The following is a 19337-nucleotide window of genomic DNA, read 5'->3' as shown; positions in this document are numbered from 1 at the left end:
AACACGGGCATAACTGATCCCAAGTCAGGAAGCAGCAGGGCCCGATCAGTTGAAACCGAAAAAAAAAAACAGGTAGTAAAGTGAAGTTTAGGTGAGGTGGCTGGAATGAGTGTAGGCTTACTGCAATTTATTCAGGATTATGTTTCAATAATTTTTATTGGAGAAATCACAAAAGAACATTTTCATACAGACTTGTCTGCGTATTTAACTATTTATTCAGGATTATATATCCCAAATTTTATTGAAAAGGTTGTCTCAGTTATACAGAAAACAAGCTTTGTATAGGTTTTTTTTTTTTTTTTTTTTTAAACAGTGTACATAGTTCTCTATATTGTCTGCATTCGCAGAATATCAATCAATTGGGGTGAGGGAGGCTATGAAATGATCCTACCTGTATCATCCAGCCTCATTATATCATCCCGTAGGTTGGTTCCTCCTGTTGTTGCCATTACTTTGACTCCTCCCATATGCTTGCTTACTTGGATACAGATCTGACTAACCTGTAGGGCGAGCTCTCGAGTAGGAACAATTACCATTGCTGTAAAGTTAAAAGAAAAAAAAACCTAAACATAGTAGATGGTGGCAGATAAGGAATCAGGTTAACACTATATACAGCAAAGCAAAAGAGAAGATTCACCCAGATGTGAAACAGAACAGTCTGTAAGTCATCCTAACCATTTCTGCCTGCCCAAGCATATCTCTCAAAATACTTTTAGCATGTTAGAACAAATATATAGATTTGTTCAATATGAAGTTAAGATAAAATTGCAAAATAAATTTGTGATTATAGAAAAGATATAACTAAAAGCAAAGTACACACTACAGATTTCTGTCAAAGTGCTGTCATCTTATTTCAGCAGTCATACTATTATAAACAGCAGCACTACAAGTTAGAGATACATCCCTGACCAAGCAGGCTTAAGAGTCTAGGTGGGTAACTAAGGCAACAGGCGAAAGAAGCTCAAATACTTGTTTGCATCAGAAACAGAATTGAACCTAGCTCTCCAGGTTCCCGGTCTACTATGGAGAAATTAGACCTTACCTGTTAATTTGCTTTCCTTTAGTCGCTCTGGACCGGCCCAGATTGGACTGATAGGTTGTGCACTCCTTCCAGCAGCTGGAGTCAGAACTTATGACTCTGGGAGCCAATAAGAACCCTGGCCATGTGACCCTAGATTCAGTATTTAAGAAAAAGCAGGAAAGAGAAAGAACTACCTTCTGTGCCACTGGGAATCTAAGCAGCCATGAAAGCACTGAGAATATCGTGCTTGAAAGACACAGGAAGTCTTGTGTCTCGTAAGTCCAAACACAACCTGCCCTGGGGAAGGATATTTGACGATCAGCTTTCTTTTCTTCTTTTTTTTTTTTTTTTTCTGTTAAAGTGAAACAAACAGAGCAGCTCCATCCCGGAACTCTCCCATCAAAAGAACAAACGAAAAGGCAAAGTAACGAATCTGAACTACTCTTCGGTACAACACACTAAAAAAAAAAAAAAAAAAAAGTACTGTGCTAAGCCCACGGGAGGGACCTGGCCCGGTCCAGAGGGACTAAAGGAAAAGCAAATTAGCAGGTAAGGTCTAATTTCTCCTTCATTAGCGTCCCTCCAGACCAGCCCAGGATTGGACTGATGGGAAGTAACAAAGCAGTACCCTTCAGGGAGGGGATCCCAGCAACCCCGCTGTGAGAACCCTAGTTCCAAAAACCACTTCCCGATGACACTGAACATCCACCTGTAATGCTTAGAGAAAGAATGCAAGGAAGCCCAAGTTGCAGCTTTACAAGTGTCCAAGAGCAGTACCAAAAACCTCTCTGACCAAGAAGCTGCTTGACCCCTCATAGAGTGGGCCTCGACTTTTTCCGGAACCAGTTTCCCCGCCAGGAGGTAAGCGGAAGCTATCATTTCCTTAAGTCACCTAGAAATAGTGGGCTTGGTAGCCATTAAATCCTTGCAAGAGCCTCCAATGAGCAGAAAAAGATTGTTTGAGCACCTGAAATCCTCTAACTTTCAGATAATACTTAAGTGTCCTCTTCACATCCAGAGCTCCAAAACAGAGAAGCCCAAAACAGTCAAAACCACCGGCTGGGAGAGATGAAAAACAACAACAACAAAAAACTCTTTAGAAAGAAATGAAGGCACACGACGCAAAACCACTCACTCTTTAGGAAACTCCAAGAAGGGAGACCTACAGGAGAAGGCCTGCAATTCCGACACTCGCCTAGCCGAAGCTATGGCAATCAGAAATATAGTCGAGTTAAATCCTTAAGGGAACAAGACAACAATGGTTAAAACGGAGGCCTAGTGAGGACTGAAAGCACCAAATTTAGGTCCCAAGCTGGAGGATGAAGGAGATTGACTCCCTTCAAAAAAACGTGACACGTCCGGATGACTAGACAGGGACTAACCCTGCACTCTAGCCTGAAAGCAGGATAACGCCGCCACTTGTACTTTAAGGGAAGCGAGAGCCAATTCTTAAAGCCCTACTGCAAAAAATCCAGCATCTCCATCAAGGAAGCTATGAGAGAAGCGATGTCTTGCTCAGACCACACCCTAATATAATTCAGACACATCGACCGACGGCCCGATGTGAGCATGGTGGAAATGACCCGTGATGAGCCCTTTCAAGAGCCAGGCCGTAAGAAAATTTGAGTCCGGTCTGGATAAGTAATTGGACCCTGGACCAGGAGGCTGACCAAAGACGCATTAGATCTACGTACCACGGTTTACGAGGCCAAGCCGGAGACACCAGGATCAAAGGACCCCCATGCGCCTCAATCCTCTGAATGTTGACTCAGGAGAGGCCACAAATGAAACGCACAGAGAAGACCCAGAGGCCACTGTTGAATATCTGTCCCTTCTGCCCTGACATACTTTCTGCGACTGAAGAAGCAATGCCCTTGTGTGTTAAGGCTTGTGGCAGAAAGATCCGTGAGAGAGGTCCTCCACTGATCCGCTATCAACTGAAACACCTGCAGACTGAGGGCCCATTCTCCCGGATCGAGGGAGTGACGGCCGAGAAAATCCACCTGGACGTTCTGCACTCTCGCTACGAGAGGCTGAGAGAGCGGACAGACAACACTCTAGCCAGGCCAAGAGTTTCGACAATTCCTGCTGCAAATGGCGACTTCTGGTCCCCCCCCCCCCCTTGCTGATTGACATAAGTCACAGTTGCATTGTCCGAAAGAATGCAAACCGCCGCACCGCTCAGCACGGATCAAAAGGCCTTCAGAGCTAGCCGAATCGCTCTGGTTTCCATTAGGTTGATCGAAAGGGATGCCTCCTAAGGGGTCCAAAGACCCTGGGCAAACCTCCCCATGCAGTGGGCTCCCCAAGCCCCTGAGGCTGGTATCTGTCATCACCACTATCCGGGTACGTCCAGCCGCATCCCCTTGGTCAGATTGCTCATACACATTGAGCCTGGAAATGGGTGGGAAAATGTGGGATACAAATGCAATAAATAAATAAAATACACAGCCACCAGTAGAGACTGCTGTGTTCCTGGCCCATAGGAGGCAACCTCTCAACAGAGAGTCCACTTGAGACCATCTGGAGAGGAGGGAAGCCTGGAGAGCTCTGTGTGCCCTGATCCAAGGCACCACTTCCATCGTCACCACCATAGAGCCCAGAACTTGAAGATTATCGAGCACAGGGGACATGCCTGCATAAGCAGTCCTGAATCTGCGACTAACTTGAGAATTCTGTTTGAAGGAATAAAAATTTGACCTTGTGCCGTGTTGGACACTCCCAAATACTCCAGGGACTGAGAAGGAACCAGACAGCTCTTGGTGATCACCCAGCTGAGGGACACTGCAGGAGCTGGACAACCCGAGCCATGACCTGTACACTCTCCTGATACGACATTGTCCAGATCAACCAGTTGTCTAGGTAGGGATGAACCTGAATGCACTCCATTCTGAGAGCAACCGCCGCCACCACCATCATCACCTTGGTAAACGTGCAGGGAGCTGTAGTCAAGCCAAATGGAAGCACCTGAAACTAAAAGTGGTGACCCAGAACCACAATCGAAGAAACATCTGGTGAAGGGGCCTGATTGGAGTGTGTAGATAAGCCTCCATCAGATCTAATGCCTTCAGAAATTTTCCTAACCTGACGGCAACAATTACAGACTAAAGGGTCTGCATCCAAAAACTGGAGACTGAGGGCCCGATTGACCGCCTTGAGATCTAAAATTGGACGAAAGGCGCCCTCTTTCTTTGGAACCACAAAGTAAATGGAATAATGGCCCTGTCTGACTTCTGAGGAAGGCACGGGACAAATAGCATGAAGGTCCAAAAGCGTAGTAGAGTATCCCACACTACACTCGCCTTGAGAGACTCCATAAAGGCATCGGAAAGGGACCGACAAACTTCTAAGGCATACCCGTCTCGAATAACCTCTAACACCCACTGAGCAGTGGTAATCTAGGCCCACCTCTGAAGAAATTGGGACACTCGTGCTCCCATCAGATTCAGAGGAGGGACCCGCACACCTTCATTGGGTCAAACAGGCAAGGGACTGAAAAGAGGCCCTGGACCCTCGTCCACCACGGCGGGAACTGCGAAAGTACTGAACTCTGGAAAAACCTAGACCTCTGGGATTGAGTCCCCCTACCAGACCGAAAACGGCAAAAACCACATCCCCATCCTCTGTCAAGCGTCGCACCTCGGCCAGCAGCCCTAGGCCTATCTTCTGGAAGACAAGGCACTTTTGTAGCCCCGGGCTATGGACCAACTTATCCAACTCGTCTCCAAACAAAAAGGATCCTTTAAAAGGAAATTTACTCAGCTTAGATTTGGAGTCTGCATCCACAGACCAACCTCTCAACCAAAGGGAACGATGAGCTGCCACCCCAAAGACCATGGGCTTGGAAGAGGCTCTCAACAAATCATACAAGGAATCCGCCAAGAAGGCCAAACCCATCTCAATCTTGGCCACTTTGGCATCTATGGAAGCCATATCATCCGAGGCCCTGTTCAAGACTTTCAGCCAAGCAGAAGCAAGCACTACCTACCAAGGAACCACAGATAGCCACCTGCACCGCCAAGGAAGAGACGTCATAGCTACTTCAAGAGGGCTTCCACTCTACGATCCTGGACATCCCGAAGAGCCGTGCCACCGTTGACAGGGACTGTATTATACTTAGTGACCGACGAGACCACCACATCAACCACGGGAATCTTAAGGGACTAGTCATCCTGCGGAACAGAATAAAGACACCATAGACCTGGCAGGACAGAAGGGAGAATCCAGCACATCCCACTGAGCCTAAATAATATCCCTGATGTCCTGGTGCATAGGAAAGGTCTTCCCAGATCACCTAATGCCCTTGACCAGTAGGTTCACTTTACAGACCCTCAGGAACCAAAGGCTGCTACTCCTCAAAATGAAGGGTGGAGACCACTAAAGAAATAAGCTCCTGAAGGTCCTTCTTATGGAAGATCCTCACCACCAAAATATCTTCTCCCAGGGGAAAGGAGAATATGCCTGGCTCAGAAGAGACCGGGTCCTCCAATTGCCGATCTTCCAGATCATCATCTCTTCTAAGGAAAACATGTCCAACTCTCTGTCCGAAACCTGGTCCTCCTAGAAATCCCAAGACCCCCTAGCCCTTTAGTAGCAGCTGTCTTGGCCAGGGAGCCTCAGGAGCAGCCTCCAGGAGCGGCCTCAGAGCCCAATTTCTTCGATACCATCTCCATCTGCTGGAAGGAGTGCACAACCCATCAGTCCAATCCTGGCACGGTCCAGAGGGACGCTAAGGAATCAGACTGAGAAGCCCAATTATTTCTGCATTTTTCCAGCAGCCACCTGGATAATATTAAGAATAGAATGAAAATAATGGTGCCCCCTGTTCAGAAGGGAATATTAAGAATTAAATGTTAGAATAAAATAATTAGATATGAATTAGGTCGTGCAAAGTGTTAAGCAAGATGTGTAGTTTTGCCATACAACTGTATCAGAAGCTGAAAAGTACCAAAATTAACCTTTGCAAGCAGAAATAAAGAACAAGGAACTAGGTTGTTTATGTACATCTTTGCCTTAGCCTTTAGTACTCCTGACCCCTAAGAACATTGCAGATTTAAGCAGTGAATAATGTGGGCCAGTTCTAAGCAGAGTTTCTTATTCTTAGAATTAATTGGTGAGGAGGTTGTTGAACTTTGCTGAAGTGAAAAAATATATAACAGTGTAAGCAGAATAACCTCCAAACTCTGAAAGGTCATTGGTTCTAAGCAGAATTCCTTATTCTTGGAATTGGTGAGGTTGTTGAACTTTGATGAAGTAAAAAAGAATGCAAGAATAACTTGGGTTTTTTTGAGAATTTTTTTTTTGATTATGAAGCAAATACAACACATACAAGAATGACCTTGTACAAAATTCTGATAATACAGTGTACAAAACCTCCAACAAGTAGAACTCCCTCCCCCCCCCCCCCCACCCAAACTCCCTGTGGCTGCCTCTAATTAACTAAGTCTAGAACATTTTGGCAATATCAGTAATGTAAAATTACAGGAGTTGTAAAAACTTAAGTCTAGGTATCTGTGTAATTGCATACCCCAATGCAAACATTTCTGATGTGTATTGTTCCTTAAAGCAGTAAGTTTTTCCATCAACAGGACGAATCTGAGTTTTGAATGCCAACTGCCGAGGACCCAGTTGGGCAACTGCTCTCCAATCCATGGCCACAATCACTCGGGCTGCTGTTACACAAGTCATTATCTTCTTTGGACACCAGATCCTCAATTCCCAACAGGAAGCATAGGCAAGATGTAGGTTGCACTATAATTCCAGCTAATTTATTTGCCACTTATATTATTTGCTCCCAGAATGGCTGAATCTTCTCACAATTCCACCACATATGCATATATGATCCTCTAATGGAGAAGCACCATCAACATGACAGCTTTCGTGCTGTCCATCTTATGCAGTTGCTCTGGCATGATATACCAGCACATTAAAAGTTTATAGTTACATTCCTGTATTGCTACAGAAATATTACTCTGCGTTACATGTTTTATTACCTCAGCCCACTGGGGTATGATAAGCTCACAATTAATATCCTTTCACCATTTATACACATAAGGCAATTTCACTAATCCAGGACCTTTCAAGATTTTATAAAGAGATGATAATAGGCCTTTGGCCAAGGTGTGTTGATCCCATACCTGCTCCAGATGGTTCCACTCTCTACCAGGGGCACTTCTAAAGGAGCCATTCAAAATGCTGCGTCTGCACTGTAGGTAAAAGAAAAAAAAAAAGTCCCTCCCCTATATCCCATGGGTTGACTGAAGCTGCTCAAATAATACCAGAGTTGTACCTTGAAAGAGCTGGGAGATACACGACATACCCTTGGATCACCATCTTGCGAGCACAGCAACTTGTTCAGGTACAGCAAATGGAAAAAGAGCTGTTAAAGTGGCTAGAGTGGAGTACAATGGAGTGGGTTGGAAATATTGTTTCATATGATTCCATGTTTGAACTAAGGTTCATCTCCCTCTGTACCCGAGACCATAGTAACTTAGATAGCAAGCCCCCTTGGGTATAAGATTGCTCAACCTGTACATATGGTTTTCAAGAGTGCTTCTGCTCTCCAATCTCACACATCTCAATCTGTGCAGCCCTATTGTACCCATAAAGGTCTGGGATTGTCAGCCCACCGAGCAATCTATGAGTAATACTCCCATAGCTATGCGCAATCTCCGGTCCCCCTCCTATAAATCTCAAAGTCATTCTGCCAGCTCCTAATTGTTGTCTTGGAAACTGGGATTGGCATTGCCTGGAATAAGTATAAAAGTCTAAGAATAAAATTTCCCCAATAAGGAGAAAATGCCCTGTGACCATCTCCTCATGTCCTCCTGGATGGTTTTAAGCAAGGGAATGTAATTTAGGGCAAAGAGCTGAGAAAGAGTGGGAGATTTTGATCCCTAGGTACTCCCAAGTGTGTAGTGACCCACTTAAAAGGAAAACTGGCCCTATTGCTTTCCAGTTCATCTTCCCCAAGTGTGATATTTAATGCCTCCAAATCTTATCCACCTGAAAGCCTATAGTACGGTGTACTAAGATAACAGCCCCTCTCTTTTTCATCCCACCACCGTAGAACTACAATAGACCTGTGGGTAATCTGTGTTTAAGTAAATGCTCCCCTTTTTGTGTGAAATGGGTTTCTTGAACTAGGACAACTCCCAGTCCCAAACACCCACCTTAAATAGACTGCGTTTCCTCGTGGTATTGAAGCCAATGAGTACCTTGCCCGTAGACATGAATATACGTTAATAATAGCAATCACACATCAAGCATTCCCACACAAATCTACCTCCTCGCAGCCACAGATCCCCCAATCCCCTACCCCTGAATCTCCGTACCTCCACTGTGAGTAGGTACCGAGATGAGAGGCAATGTATGGAGGTGGCGCCCAACAGCTCCAGGATGCCCCATGTCCTCCAAGTGGATTCATAGTTCTTAGCATTTGTAGACACAGCAAAAAATTCAGCACTGTGGGAAGCCAGGCCTCTAGCCAAGTACATGAGTCTCCTTCCTTTATACTCTCCGGAAGACCTATTAAACGCAAGTTGTTACGACGGCTACAATTCTCTTGGTCTTTTGACTCTTTCTTGCAATTTATGATTTTGCTGCTCCAGCATTTGTAGGCAGTTATCACAGCCTGCTGTTTGAGTCTCTTGGGCAATGATGTGCTCTTCCATTTGTGTAAAGCGCCGATTATGAGAATCTAGGCTACCTTAACTTCTTGCAGCGCAGTCTTGATTTGAGATAATTTGTCGTCCACCATCACCATGAGGTGTTTTACTTCCACTACTGCCGCCTCATCCAGGGTCACAATCGGGACATTAGAAGTCATCGCCATCTTGGATAAACTCATGTGAGACAGTTGTCGATGGCACACTGCACCTTTACTTGGCATAACCTGTCGATTCAGCTCACCCAGCTGCCCCTGGAAGCGGTGGGGTCTAAGAGCTAAAAAGGGTCTTGTGCAAGGACAAATTCTGCACGATTATAGTAGATTTAAAGGGACGAGCCTGGAGCTCCTCTCTAGGGCGTCTTACTAGGACAACTGCATCACATGAACACCCCCCCCCCCCCCCCCGGTAAGCAGAACATAACCTAACCAATGATTTTTCAGAGTTTGTGTCCCATGATTTGTGATGTAAACCTGCTGTGCATTTAATCCATGACCGTGTTTTTCAATAAAAGGGCAGGGCACCTGAGTGGAGTTGAGTGTTCTGGATGAGCTCACTGCCATTAAGTGTGACCCAAACTCTCTCCCGAATGCCTTTGCTTTGCTATTTATTTTTTTATAAATCAGTGGGTGTGTGGATTTCTTTTCCTTGGCCTCTCCTAGAGATGGGAGTAAACAGCAGAGTATGAAACCTACCCAGGTGGGAGTTGTAGGTAATCAACTCCAGTGGGAGAGAATTGAGACCATGGTCCAACCACTCTGCACAGTCATAACCAGCATTTTCAAAATCTGCAAGTCAGTACACCCTGGTTCCTGAAGTAGTGTATTCTTATTTTACTTGCGCTATTATGAGGATAAAACTTGCAGTCATCAGATACTAGTGATATGTCCGGAATTTGTTATGCTTCCCCACCCCCACTATATAGAATTAAACAGAAAAGAACCACCACCTAACAGATGTACGCTTGGTTTACATGCTTCCGTGACAAAAGATTTTCAATTAATTTTAACTCCAACTGACCTTGGATACTATCTTTCTTTAGATCTAGCCGTTCAAGTAGGGGAATGAGGTAGGCTCCGCTCTTGCCTGTTCCATTTTTTGCTCTAGCCAAGATATCCCTACCAGATAAAGCGATTGGAATACTCTCCTCCTGAAAAAGTAGTATGAAATTATTAGGCAAATATCCCGCAACATACATCAACCAAGGCTGTCAAACAGAAGACAATGTGCAGTACAAGTCTTTACTAGGCAGAGATTTATGGCTTCTTAATGGGAACTATTTCTATAAGTTACTTTACCAGTAGCAATGTGTTTCTTTGTAAAGAAAAAAAAAAAAAAAAAAAAAAAAAAAAGAGGTATGAAAACGCACAAAACATTTATAAAATGAAGTTATACAACTTCTTACTTCGCCAAGACAAGCAGCCAAAAATGGCTTGACGTTAGGAAAGCATTACAGGATAACAAAGGATTGCTCCTAATAGAATTTTTTTTTAATAGAAACAATTCTAATGCCATACTTAAAAGTTATTTAAATATTTGAAAATATTAACATTTTGAAAAGAAAAACAAGATGTTTTACTACTACTATGCAACCACAATGTGGACGTTACATACCAGAATACCTAAGGTAACAAAGGTAACACACATGTTACATAAACTGCACTAACACAAACCTCACAGTATGGCAGATCTCATTAGGTCAGTAGAAATGTTACATACCACCATATTAATTCCAGTCTTTTTTTTGAGGCTATGTACAAGATTTATTCTAATAAAGCTCTAAATCCAAATTGAAGTCTTGCATACCAGGCCATCCTAAAGGATTTGCTCCTCAAACACACCACCTGGAATTATCTTACTTTAGCAAATCTTCAGTCATGATTTTGAATTTTTGTAGAACTTCATGCTATCAAGTTAGGAAGTATAGACTATTTAGATACCACAGTCTGGTGCAGCATCATAATATACACAACTAGCCGTTGAGCCCGTGAAGCTACTTTTGGAATGGGGGGGGGGGGGGGGGGGGGGGGTTCCAAGCCCCCCCCCCCGCCCCGAGGTCGGCGCCACCCCGCCTCCCCTGGAGTCGCCGCCACCACCCCTCCACCCGGCCCGAGCAGCACTGTAAACTTACATCAGCACGCAGCAGCAGGCACATCAGCAAAGCTGCCGTCAGGGCGGGCTTCCTTCTCTGCCTGTGTCCCGCCCTCGTGTGACGTAACGTTGACGAGGGCGGGACAAAGGCAGAGAAGGAAGCCTGACGGCAGCTTTGCTGATGTGCCTGCTGCTGCGTGGTGATGTAAGTTCACAGTGCTCGGCGCCAGATGGAGGGGCGGCAGCGATTCCGGGGGGGGGGGGGAGGGGGGGGGGGGGAGAGGGAGCGGTTCCGACGTCTGCAGCATGCCAGTAGAGACTTCCCTCTCTGTCCCGCCCCCGTCATCACGTATTAACGCGGAGGCGGGGCAGAGAGGGAAGTCTCTACTGCGCATTTGCGAGTGAGTACGGTCACTCGCCGTTTATATGTTTGATAAGATCTGGACCTACCTGAATTGGAGATGGCTTTTCCCAGCCCATTTCAAAAATTCCCATTAACAACTCCCGTTTCAAGCAGTAATCTTCAAACTCATTGCCTTTTGTGGAGGTCACATCCTGGTTAGTAAAGAAAAGTAATCCTGTAAGCAGAACTATCAGGGAGAGTATTAGCATAGATTGTGAACTCAAGACAAGACAAGGAAAATACTTACTGTACCTCATAACACACCCCGGGAAAAGGAATGAAATAAGGAAAGAAAATAAAAAGCTATATGAATGGGAGGCTGATGTCTAGAGGTGATTATGAACAATCCTACTCCATCAATATTTTCTGTGATCCAAGTGGAACATTACTTGCAGAGCAAAATAATAAAACATTTACAGGTTGTTGGCATCTACTTGGAAAAAATGGGAAAATTATGTTCTTACCATGATAATTTTCTTTCCTTTAGTCGTAGCAGATGAAGCCATTACGTATGGGTTGTGTCCATCAACCAGCAGGGGGAGATAGAGAGCACTCAACTTTTCACAGTGCCTCATGGCCAGCTAGCTCCACTGCCTCTTCAGTATTTAAAGCTTCCAAAGCAGTATGGCAAACCGCAATGGGAATAACATGAACTTTCCTCACAGCGAACAATGGCCCCTTAACAAGGGCATGAACTCAAAAAAGGAGGGAATGAACTCATCCTCCTGGAGGGAATAAACTCGTCCTCCACTTTGTATAAACGGAGGGAATACTTGCATCCTCCTGGAGGGAATAAATTCATCCTCCCAAAACATGAAATGGAGGGAATGAACTCATCCTCCTATAACTGTAACAAGAATCCTGAAGACTGTTTTCCGACTCCCCAAGGAAGGAATATAACTTCAGGAAACAAGAACAGCACCTAAAATCAGAATCACTGCAATACAGACAATCATACAGGGAGGGCTCATGGCTTCATCTGCTATGACTAAAGGAAAGAAAATCATGGTAAGAACCTAATTTTCCCTTCCTTGTCATCAAGCAGATGAAGCCATTACGTATGGGATGTAACAAAGCAATCCCTAAATAGGGTGGGAACAAGCCACACCACGCGCTAGCACCTGTGCTCCAAAACGCGCATCCCTCCTGGCAGCCACATCCAGCCTGTAATGTCGGGCAAAGGAGAGCTTAGAAGCCCATGTTGCAGCACTGCAAATCTCATGAAGAGAGAGTGCTCCAGTTTCCGCCCAGGAAGAGGAAATCGCTTTTGTGGAATGTGCCTTAAAGGCTTCAGGCGGAGCCCGGCCAGACAGCAGATATGCTTCTTTGAGCCAACGGGCAATAGTGGCTTTAGACGCTGAAGACCCTCTGCGAGGACCTGCAAACAGCACAAAAAGATGATCAGAGGTCCTGAAAGAATTTGTAATTCGCAGATACTGCAACAGAGTCCTGCGCACATCTAAAAGGTGCAACTGCCCAAAAGAATCTGGAAACTCCTCCTCAACAAAGGAGGGAAGAAAAACAGGCTGGTTTAGGTGAAACGCTGAAACCACCTTAGGCATGAAGGAAGGCACAGTCCGAACCGTGACCCGACTCTGAGAATTGCAGAAGGGTCTCTACAGGACAGCGCCTGGAGCTCTGACACCCGTCTCGCCGAGGTAATGGCCACTAAAAAGACGGCCTTCAGTGTCAAATCTTTCTCTGAAGCACGCCGAAGCGGTTTAAAGGGAGCCCCCTGAAGGGCCTTCAATACTAACCCCAGGTTCCAAGCTGGACAAGGTGCCCGCACGGGAGGACGGAGCCAAAGCACCCCTCTAAGAAACCATGCCACATCTGGATGAGCAGCAAAGGACACGCCTTCAACCTTGCCACGCAGGGAGGCCAATGCTGCCACTTGCACCCGCAGGGAATTATAGGCCAAGCCTTTGTGTACACCATCCTGCAAAAAGTCCAGAATCGGCGAGACAGGAGCCCGCAACGGAGAAAGCGCTCTTGAAACACACCAGACTTCAAACTGGCGCTAAATCCTGGCATAAGCCACGGAAGTGGAGCGCCTTACAGGCCTGCAGGAGAGTGGAAATTACTTTGAGTAGCCTTTATCTCTCAATTGAGCCCTCTCAATCACCATGCCATAAGACCAAAGCGGCAGGCGTCCTCCATGGCCACCGGACCCTGTGACAACAGGTGCGGAACCAGAGGTAACGGAAAGGGAACCTCCAACAGCATCTGTCGGAGGTCCGCATACCAAGGCCTCCTGGGTCAATCCGGGGCGATGAGCACCACTTCTCCTGGATGCAGCCGAATCCGCAGGAGCACTCGCCCTATCAAGGGCCACGGAGGGAAGACATACAGCAAGCCCAGGGGCCAGGGTTGAGCCAAGGCATCCAACCCGGCAGAGCGAGGATCCCTCCGTCTGCTGAAGAAGCACGGGACTTTGGCATTGAAACTGGTCGCCATAAGATCCATCACTGGCTTGCCCCATTTGGCACATATCTGCAGGAATACATCGTCTGCTAGTTCCCACTCCGCTGGATCGATCTGATGCCTGCTTAGATAGTCGACGTGCACGTTGCTCTGACCTGCAATGTGAGCTGCTGACAGGGACTGTAGATGCAGCTCGGCCCAGTGGCAAATTTGTTCGGCCTGCGCGGCTAGAGCTCTGCACTGAGTGCCGCCTTGTCGATTTATGTAGGCCACTGCTGTTGTGTTGTCCGACATCACTCGGACAGCCAATCCTTCCAGGGTCACTTGAAAGGCCAGAAGAGCCAGAAACACCACTTTCAACTCCAGGCAGTTGATAGACCACTCCGACTCATCGGGCGTCCACAGACCCTGGGGGCATGCTTCCCCTGGCAATGTGCGCCCCAGCCCTTCAGGCTGGCATCTGTCACCACTAGGCACCAATCGGGGAGCACCAGCGGCATTCCCCGCTGCAACATGCTGTCCGAGAGCCACCACTCCATACTGAGACGGGCCGCAGGGAGCCAAGAAAGTCTGCACTGATAATCCTGAGATACTGGAGACCATCGTTGAAGTAGAGAATACTGTAGAGGTCTCAGGTGCGCTCTCGCCCACGGCACCACTTCCAAGGTGGCCGTCATCGATCCCAACAGCTGGACAATGTCCCAAGCTCGCGGGCGGGGCATCCTCAGGAGCAGACGGACCTGATTCTGAAGCTTGCACCGCCTTTGCTCGGGAAGAAACACACAGCCCGAGGCTGTGTCGAGCCTGGCCCCCAAATATTCTAGAGATTGCGAGGGGGGTCAGGTAACTTTTGGCCATATTGACGACCCAGCCCAGAGATTGAAGGACTGAAACCACTCTGGCTGTAGCTAGATGACTCTCTTTTTCTGAGTCTGCTCTGCTGAGCCAGTCGTCCAGGTACGGGTGAACCCGGATGCCCTCTCGCCTGAGAAAGGCAGCTACTACCACTATTACCTTGGAGAAGGTTCGGGGAGCTGTGGTGAGGCCAAAAGGCAAGGCCCAAAACTGGAAATGTTTTCCCAACACCGCAAACCGCAGAAACTTCTGGTGCGGGGGCCAAATTGGTATGTGTAAGTAAGCTTCTTTCAGGTCCAGAAACGTGAGAAACTCTCCTGGCTGTACCGCCGCAATGACGGAGCGCAGGGTTTCCATGTGAAAATGCCGCACTCTTAAGGATTTGTTTAGCTCTTTTAAGTCCAGGATCGGGTGAAAAGACCCGCCTTTTCGTGGCACCACATAGTAAATGGAATAGCTGCTTAGACCTTGTTCGGCGGGAGGCACCGGGGTCACAGCCCCTATCTGGCACAGACTGTGCAAAGTCTCCTCTACCGCCACCCGTTTGGCGGCAGAACCGCATCGGGACTCCACAAACACGTCTCTCACCGGGGCATCGAATTCTATTCGGTATCCGTCTCTGATCAGGTCCAAGACCCACTGATCTGCGGAGATTTTGGCCCACTCCTCGAAAAAAGAAAGTCTTCCTCCGATGACAGGAAACGAGGAGGGGGCCGGCGCACCGTCATTGAGAGGGTCGCCCCTGAACTCCAGACCTTGAACCGGCAGCTGCTGAACGTTTGTCCGAGCGAAAGGAGTTTCTCTGCTGAAAGCGGGCACGAGAAGTGAACCCAGCAGCACGCCCCGGGTGGTACCTTCTAGCTTCATGGAAGCGAGGTCTGTAAGAGGAGCGGACCGCCTGACCCTTAGAGGAAGGCTTCGGCCTATCTTCGGCCAAGCGCTGAGGTTTAGAATCCCCCAGGCCTTTAACAATGTTTTCCAGCTCCTCACCAAACAGGAGAAGGCCTTGAAAGGGCAACTTCACCAACCTTTGCTTAGAGGCCATATCCGCCGCCCAATGTCGTAGCCAAAGAGTGCGGCGAGCCGCCATTGCTACAGCCATTTGTTTAGTCGAAGCTCTGACCATATCATAGGGCGTCAGCCAAAAAGGTCAGGGCTGACTCCATCCGCGGAGCCACTTCAGATAAGGTCTCCGCTCCATCACCGGGCTGTTCCACTGCCTGCTGTAACCAAGCCAGGCAGGCTCTTCTAGCAGCATAACAACTGCATGCAGACGCCCGAACAGTGAGACCTGCCAAATCAAAGGACCGCTTCAGCGGGGTGTGCGCCATACTCAGAAGGGGAATTAGCCCTTCTGCGTTTATCAGGAGGATAAGAAACAGGCAAAGCCAACTCCAAAAGGCCAGGATCAACCGGGGGGCAGGCAGAGTGTCTGAAGATCCCTGTGGAAGAGTTCTTTTAAGCATGTATGCCCTATGCAGCATTAAAACAAAATCAGGAGAGAAAACCGCTCCCTGACTGCCCGGATCCTGCCCAGGGCTATCAGCTCTATTATTAGCCTCACTCAGAGGACCCCCACCCCCCGGATTCAGGGCTCTCCGTCGCAACGGAGGCCGCGCCATGTGGAAAATCCAAAATGGCGTCCGCTGCCAGCTCAGAGCGCAAAAGATCGCCGCTCGCCATGCTCGGACCGGCTCTACCGTCTGTACAGCACGAATTAGAGCCCCGCTGCTGATTTCCGCTTGCCACATTTAGAACAGCGCTTTACAGTCTCCGCAGCCATCGCCGAAAACTGCGGTAAAATTAAAAAATGGCGGTTCGCACCAAAAACGTCCCGATCGCGGGCCCACCCCAGAGGAGTCAGAAAACACTCTTACCTCACTAGACTGAGTATCACAGCTCCGGTCCTGCAGAAGAATCTCAAGAAAAAAAACCTCTTTTCCAAGATCACTGCGCTAAAGCGCGACGCGACTTTATTTATTTATTTTTTAACGCTGTGAGGAAAGCAGAGGCAAAAGAGGTAAATAAAATCACTCCGGAGGCTCAGATAAGTGGGAAAGGCAGGGAAAGGCGAACCAATGTGCCTGCATCCACCGAGTGGGAAAGGACAGGGAAAAGCAAGCTAATATGTCCACATCCACGGGGGCATGGGTAAGGCAGGGAAAGGGCTGACCTATGTGCCTTCTAAGTGAAGCTGCTATAGCCTCTAACACCCCGGCTAACAACTGGCAAGCCAGGAGCCACCCCCAGGCAGATTTTTGATGGAGCTCGAAGAAGCTGCAGTCACCCTGCTTGGGGACACAGAGAATACTGAAGAGGCAGTGGAGCTAGCTGGCCATGAGGCACTGTGAAAAGTTGAGTGCTCTCTATCTTCCCCTGCTGGTTGATGGACACAACCCATACGTAATGGCTTCATCTGCTTGATGACAAGGAAATTTATATTTAAAATGGAAGCAGGGGATTGTTGACCACATTCTATAAGGAGATACAGGAAAGAAAAGTTGGAAAGCCATTCTGGTATCTTTTAATGTAGGGTCATGAGTTAGAAAGTGAGCAGACCAAGAGGCAATGGGCAGATATGGGAGAATACAGGTAAGGTATCTTGCGCCAACCACATTATAAAATTATGTTTAGGATACATGTGACACCGGAGAGGATATGCCAGTTTAATCAGGAAATTCCTGAAATTTGATGGAGGGAAGAGGGGATTTTAAACAAATGCAGTGGATTGCTCAGTTCTGGGGACAGATACATAAAAGTTATACAGCACCTTAACATTTAATCACTGAATTAAAAAATGAAGATACTCCCCAGAGGAGGAAATTAACCAAGAAAAAAAAAACAGGTAACTTTTTGCTGTTGGTAATTGCAGCCAATTGGAAGATGATGGAAGTAACAAAGATGGATCTATGGCTGAGAAAGGCTAGATTTATAAACATGGAAAAATTGACAGTGCTGATGCAAGGGGAAAAAACTGGGAAAAGATACAAGACCCATTTTGGCTATACAATGGGGAAATAGGGGTTGAAGTAGGGGAAAGATTTATTATTTGGAATTAAGAAATCTGAAAGAGTTAATTTTCCATAGAGGCACATCACTGGGTTCCTTTTGATATTGTTCATAAGATACAAGTGACTACCAGGAAAGAGAGATGATCCTGTTCTGGGGGAAGTCAGGACTGGTTTGCCATTGAAACTCGTTAATACACTAACAGTCTGGATGTTTTCTTAGATGTTCTTATCTTGGTATTCTAAGATACATGCAAAAAGAAAAAATGGCCAATATGGACTGCAACAATGTATTGCTGGGCTCCCATTTCCACCATTAATTCTTCTGGAAGGAGAAGATTAACATGCAGCTAGTTTTCTCAATTACATTTAAAATGCACTTAAATGTTCCCTTATTAAGTGGGAGAGATTCTTACTGAAGTCTTAATTCTCAGATCCTTTGGAGGGAGTTTTAAAGTCTTCTTCCAGTCGTCACCAGGTCTGCAAGAGAAAGGCACCACTCGTACATCATTCCTCCATATTTTGCAGAATGAAATCATCTAGAAGAATGCTGCTATAAAAGGAGGCCCACCTTGATCAACACAGGCATTTGCTTTAAGGTTCTTGTCTATATGCAGTTAAATATTTACTAGAGTAAGCCTGGGATGAATCGTTTTTATTTTAATTTGAAGTTTTATTACATTAACACAAATACAGCAACAAGTTACATTCACATATACACATATTATTCAAGTCTAGAAGCTGTTAACAGAGAATTGCAAACAGACTTCTGAAGACTTGAATCTGACTTGAAAGGCCTCCTCTTTATAAGTTTTAACATAACCTCCAACACAACTCAAAACAAAGGAAGAACTAACAACCTAATTCCATTTAGAATGTGAGCCCTCAGACAGGGAAATACCTACTGTACCCGAACGTTAACTCTCCTTTGAGCAATTACTAGAAAAAAAAAAAAAGGACTAAAATACACATAAGAGTACATTCCTCATTCACCCTTCACATGGAGAACTAATCTTCTTCCATGCACTTTTCATTCCGGCATCACTCAAAAATATAAAGCTAAATGGAATAGCCTGTTGAGCTATTTATATTGCTACAAGAGGGAACCGGCAGATGACCTACCCACTTGTTCGTTCTTCTGTTAACATTCTTGGCATGTCATGAATCGTGCGGTTGAAATCATCTGCACTACACTTTACCTCGTGGATGAAATGGAGAGAAGTTCTGCTTTTCCTTGTAGCATTTAATTTGCAGAACTCCTAAACTACTGCCAACTCAAACCTGTGCACCTGAGTATGTACCAGCTGGATAGCCACAGCCATTTATCCACTTATGAACTATTACTTTTGGCATAGTCTTTGCAGTTTTCTTTCTACCAGGGACTGTTACTGTGACAGCAAAGTTATTTTTATGCAGCTTTTCTGAATTGGGATCTTTTATAGACCAGCCTTTCAAATCTATCCTCCTCATACCACTACAAATGGTGTTTCACATTTAAATGTCTCTCTCCAGGAAGCTACAAGTCAAACTACTTCAGTTCACATTTATATATAGCAGTTACAAATAAAAGCTGCAATAGTGCGCTCATCTGAACTGCTGATGTTCCTAAAGACAGTTTAATTTTTAATGCTGGAAAAAAAAATCTAGGCTTCTACCTATGATTTGTAGTAGTAGTAGTAGTAGTATTTGCTTTCATGTCTTCCACTAGCTGTTTCACTCCACATTTCTGTGGCTTATGGATGTTTCAGGTAACATAGCATCACAATCAAAATGCCTCCATTTGAAGGACTGTAGGCAAGTAACCTATTTTCTTCAACCAAGAAGTAAACCCGTTTTGTAAAAAAAATCATGTTGAATTGGAAGCTGAA

At 46.2% G+C, this 19337-nt stretch overlaps 1 protein-coding gene across 4 annotated transcripts in view; it reads right to left on the bottom strand.

Moving 5' to 3' along the window:
- The window catches only part of DDX6 (DEAD-box helicase 6), a 143276-nt gene that overhangs the window by 100006 nt on the left and 23933 nt on the right, over positions 1 to 19337 (bottom strand). For all 4 annotated transcript variants that reach the window (XM_030220455.1, XM_030220454.1, XM_030220456.1 and 1 more), the window contains exons 3-6: positions 17886 to 17949; positions 11230 to 11334; positions 9709 to 9838; positions 392 to 538 (exon numbers count right to left, since the gene is read on the bottom strand). In XM_030220455.1, coding sequence (XP_030076315.1) covers positions 392 to 538; positions 9709 to 9838; positions 11230 to 11334; positions 17886 to 17949 — 446 coding nt within the window. The remainder of the gene's footprint in view (positions 1 to 391; positions 539 to 9708; positions 9839 to 11229; positions 11335 to 17885; positions 17950 to 19337) is intronic.

Source organism: Microcaecilia unicolor, chromosome 12 (genome assembly GCF_901765095.1).
Source record: "Microcaecilia unicolor chromosome 12, aMicUni1.1, whole genome shotgun sequence".
Lineage (NCBI taxonomy): Eukaryota > Metazoa > Chordata > Amphibia > Gymnophiona > Siphonopidae > Microcaecilia > Microcaecilia unicolor.
This window is presented reverse-complemented; position numbering and strand designations above follow the sequence as displayed.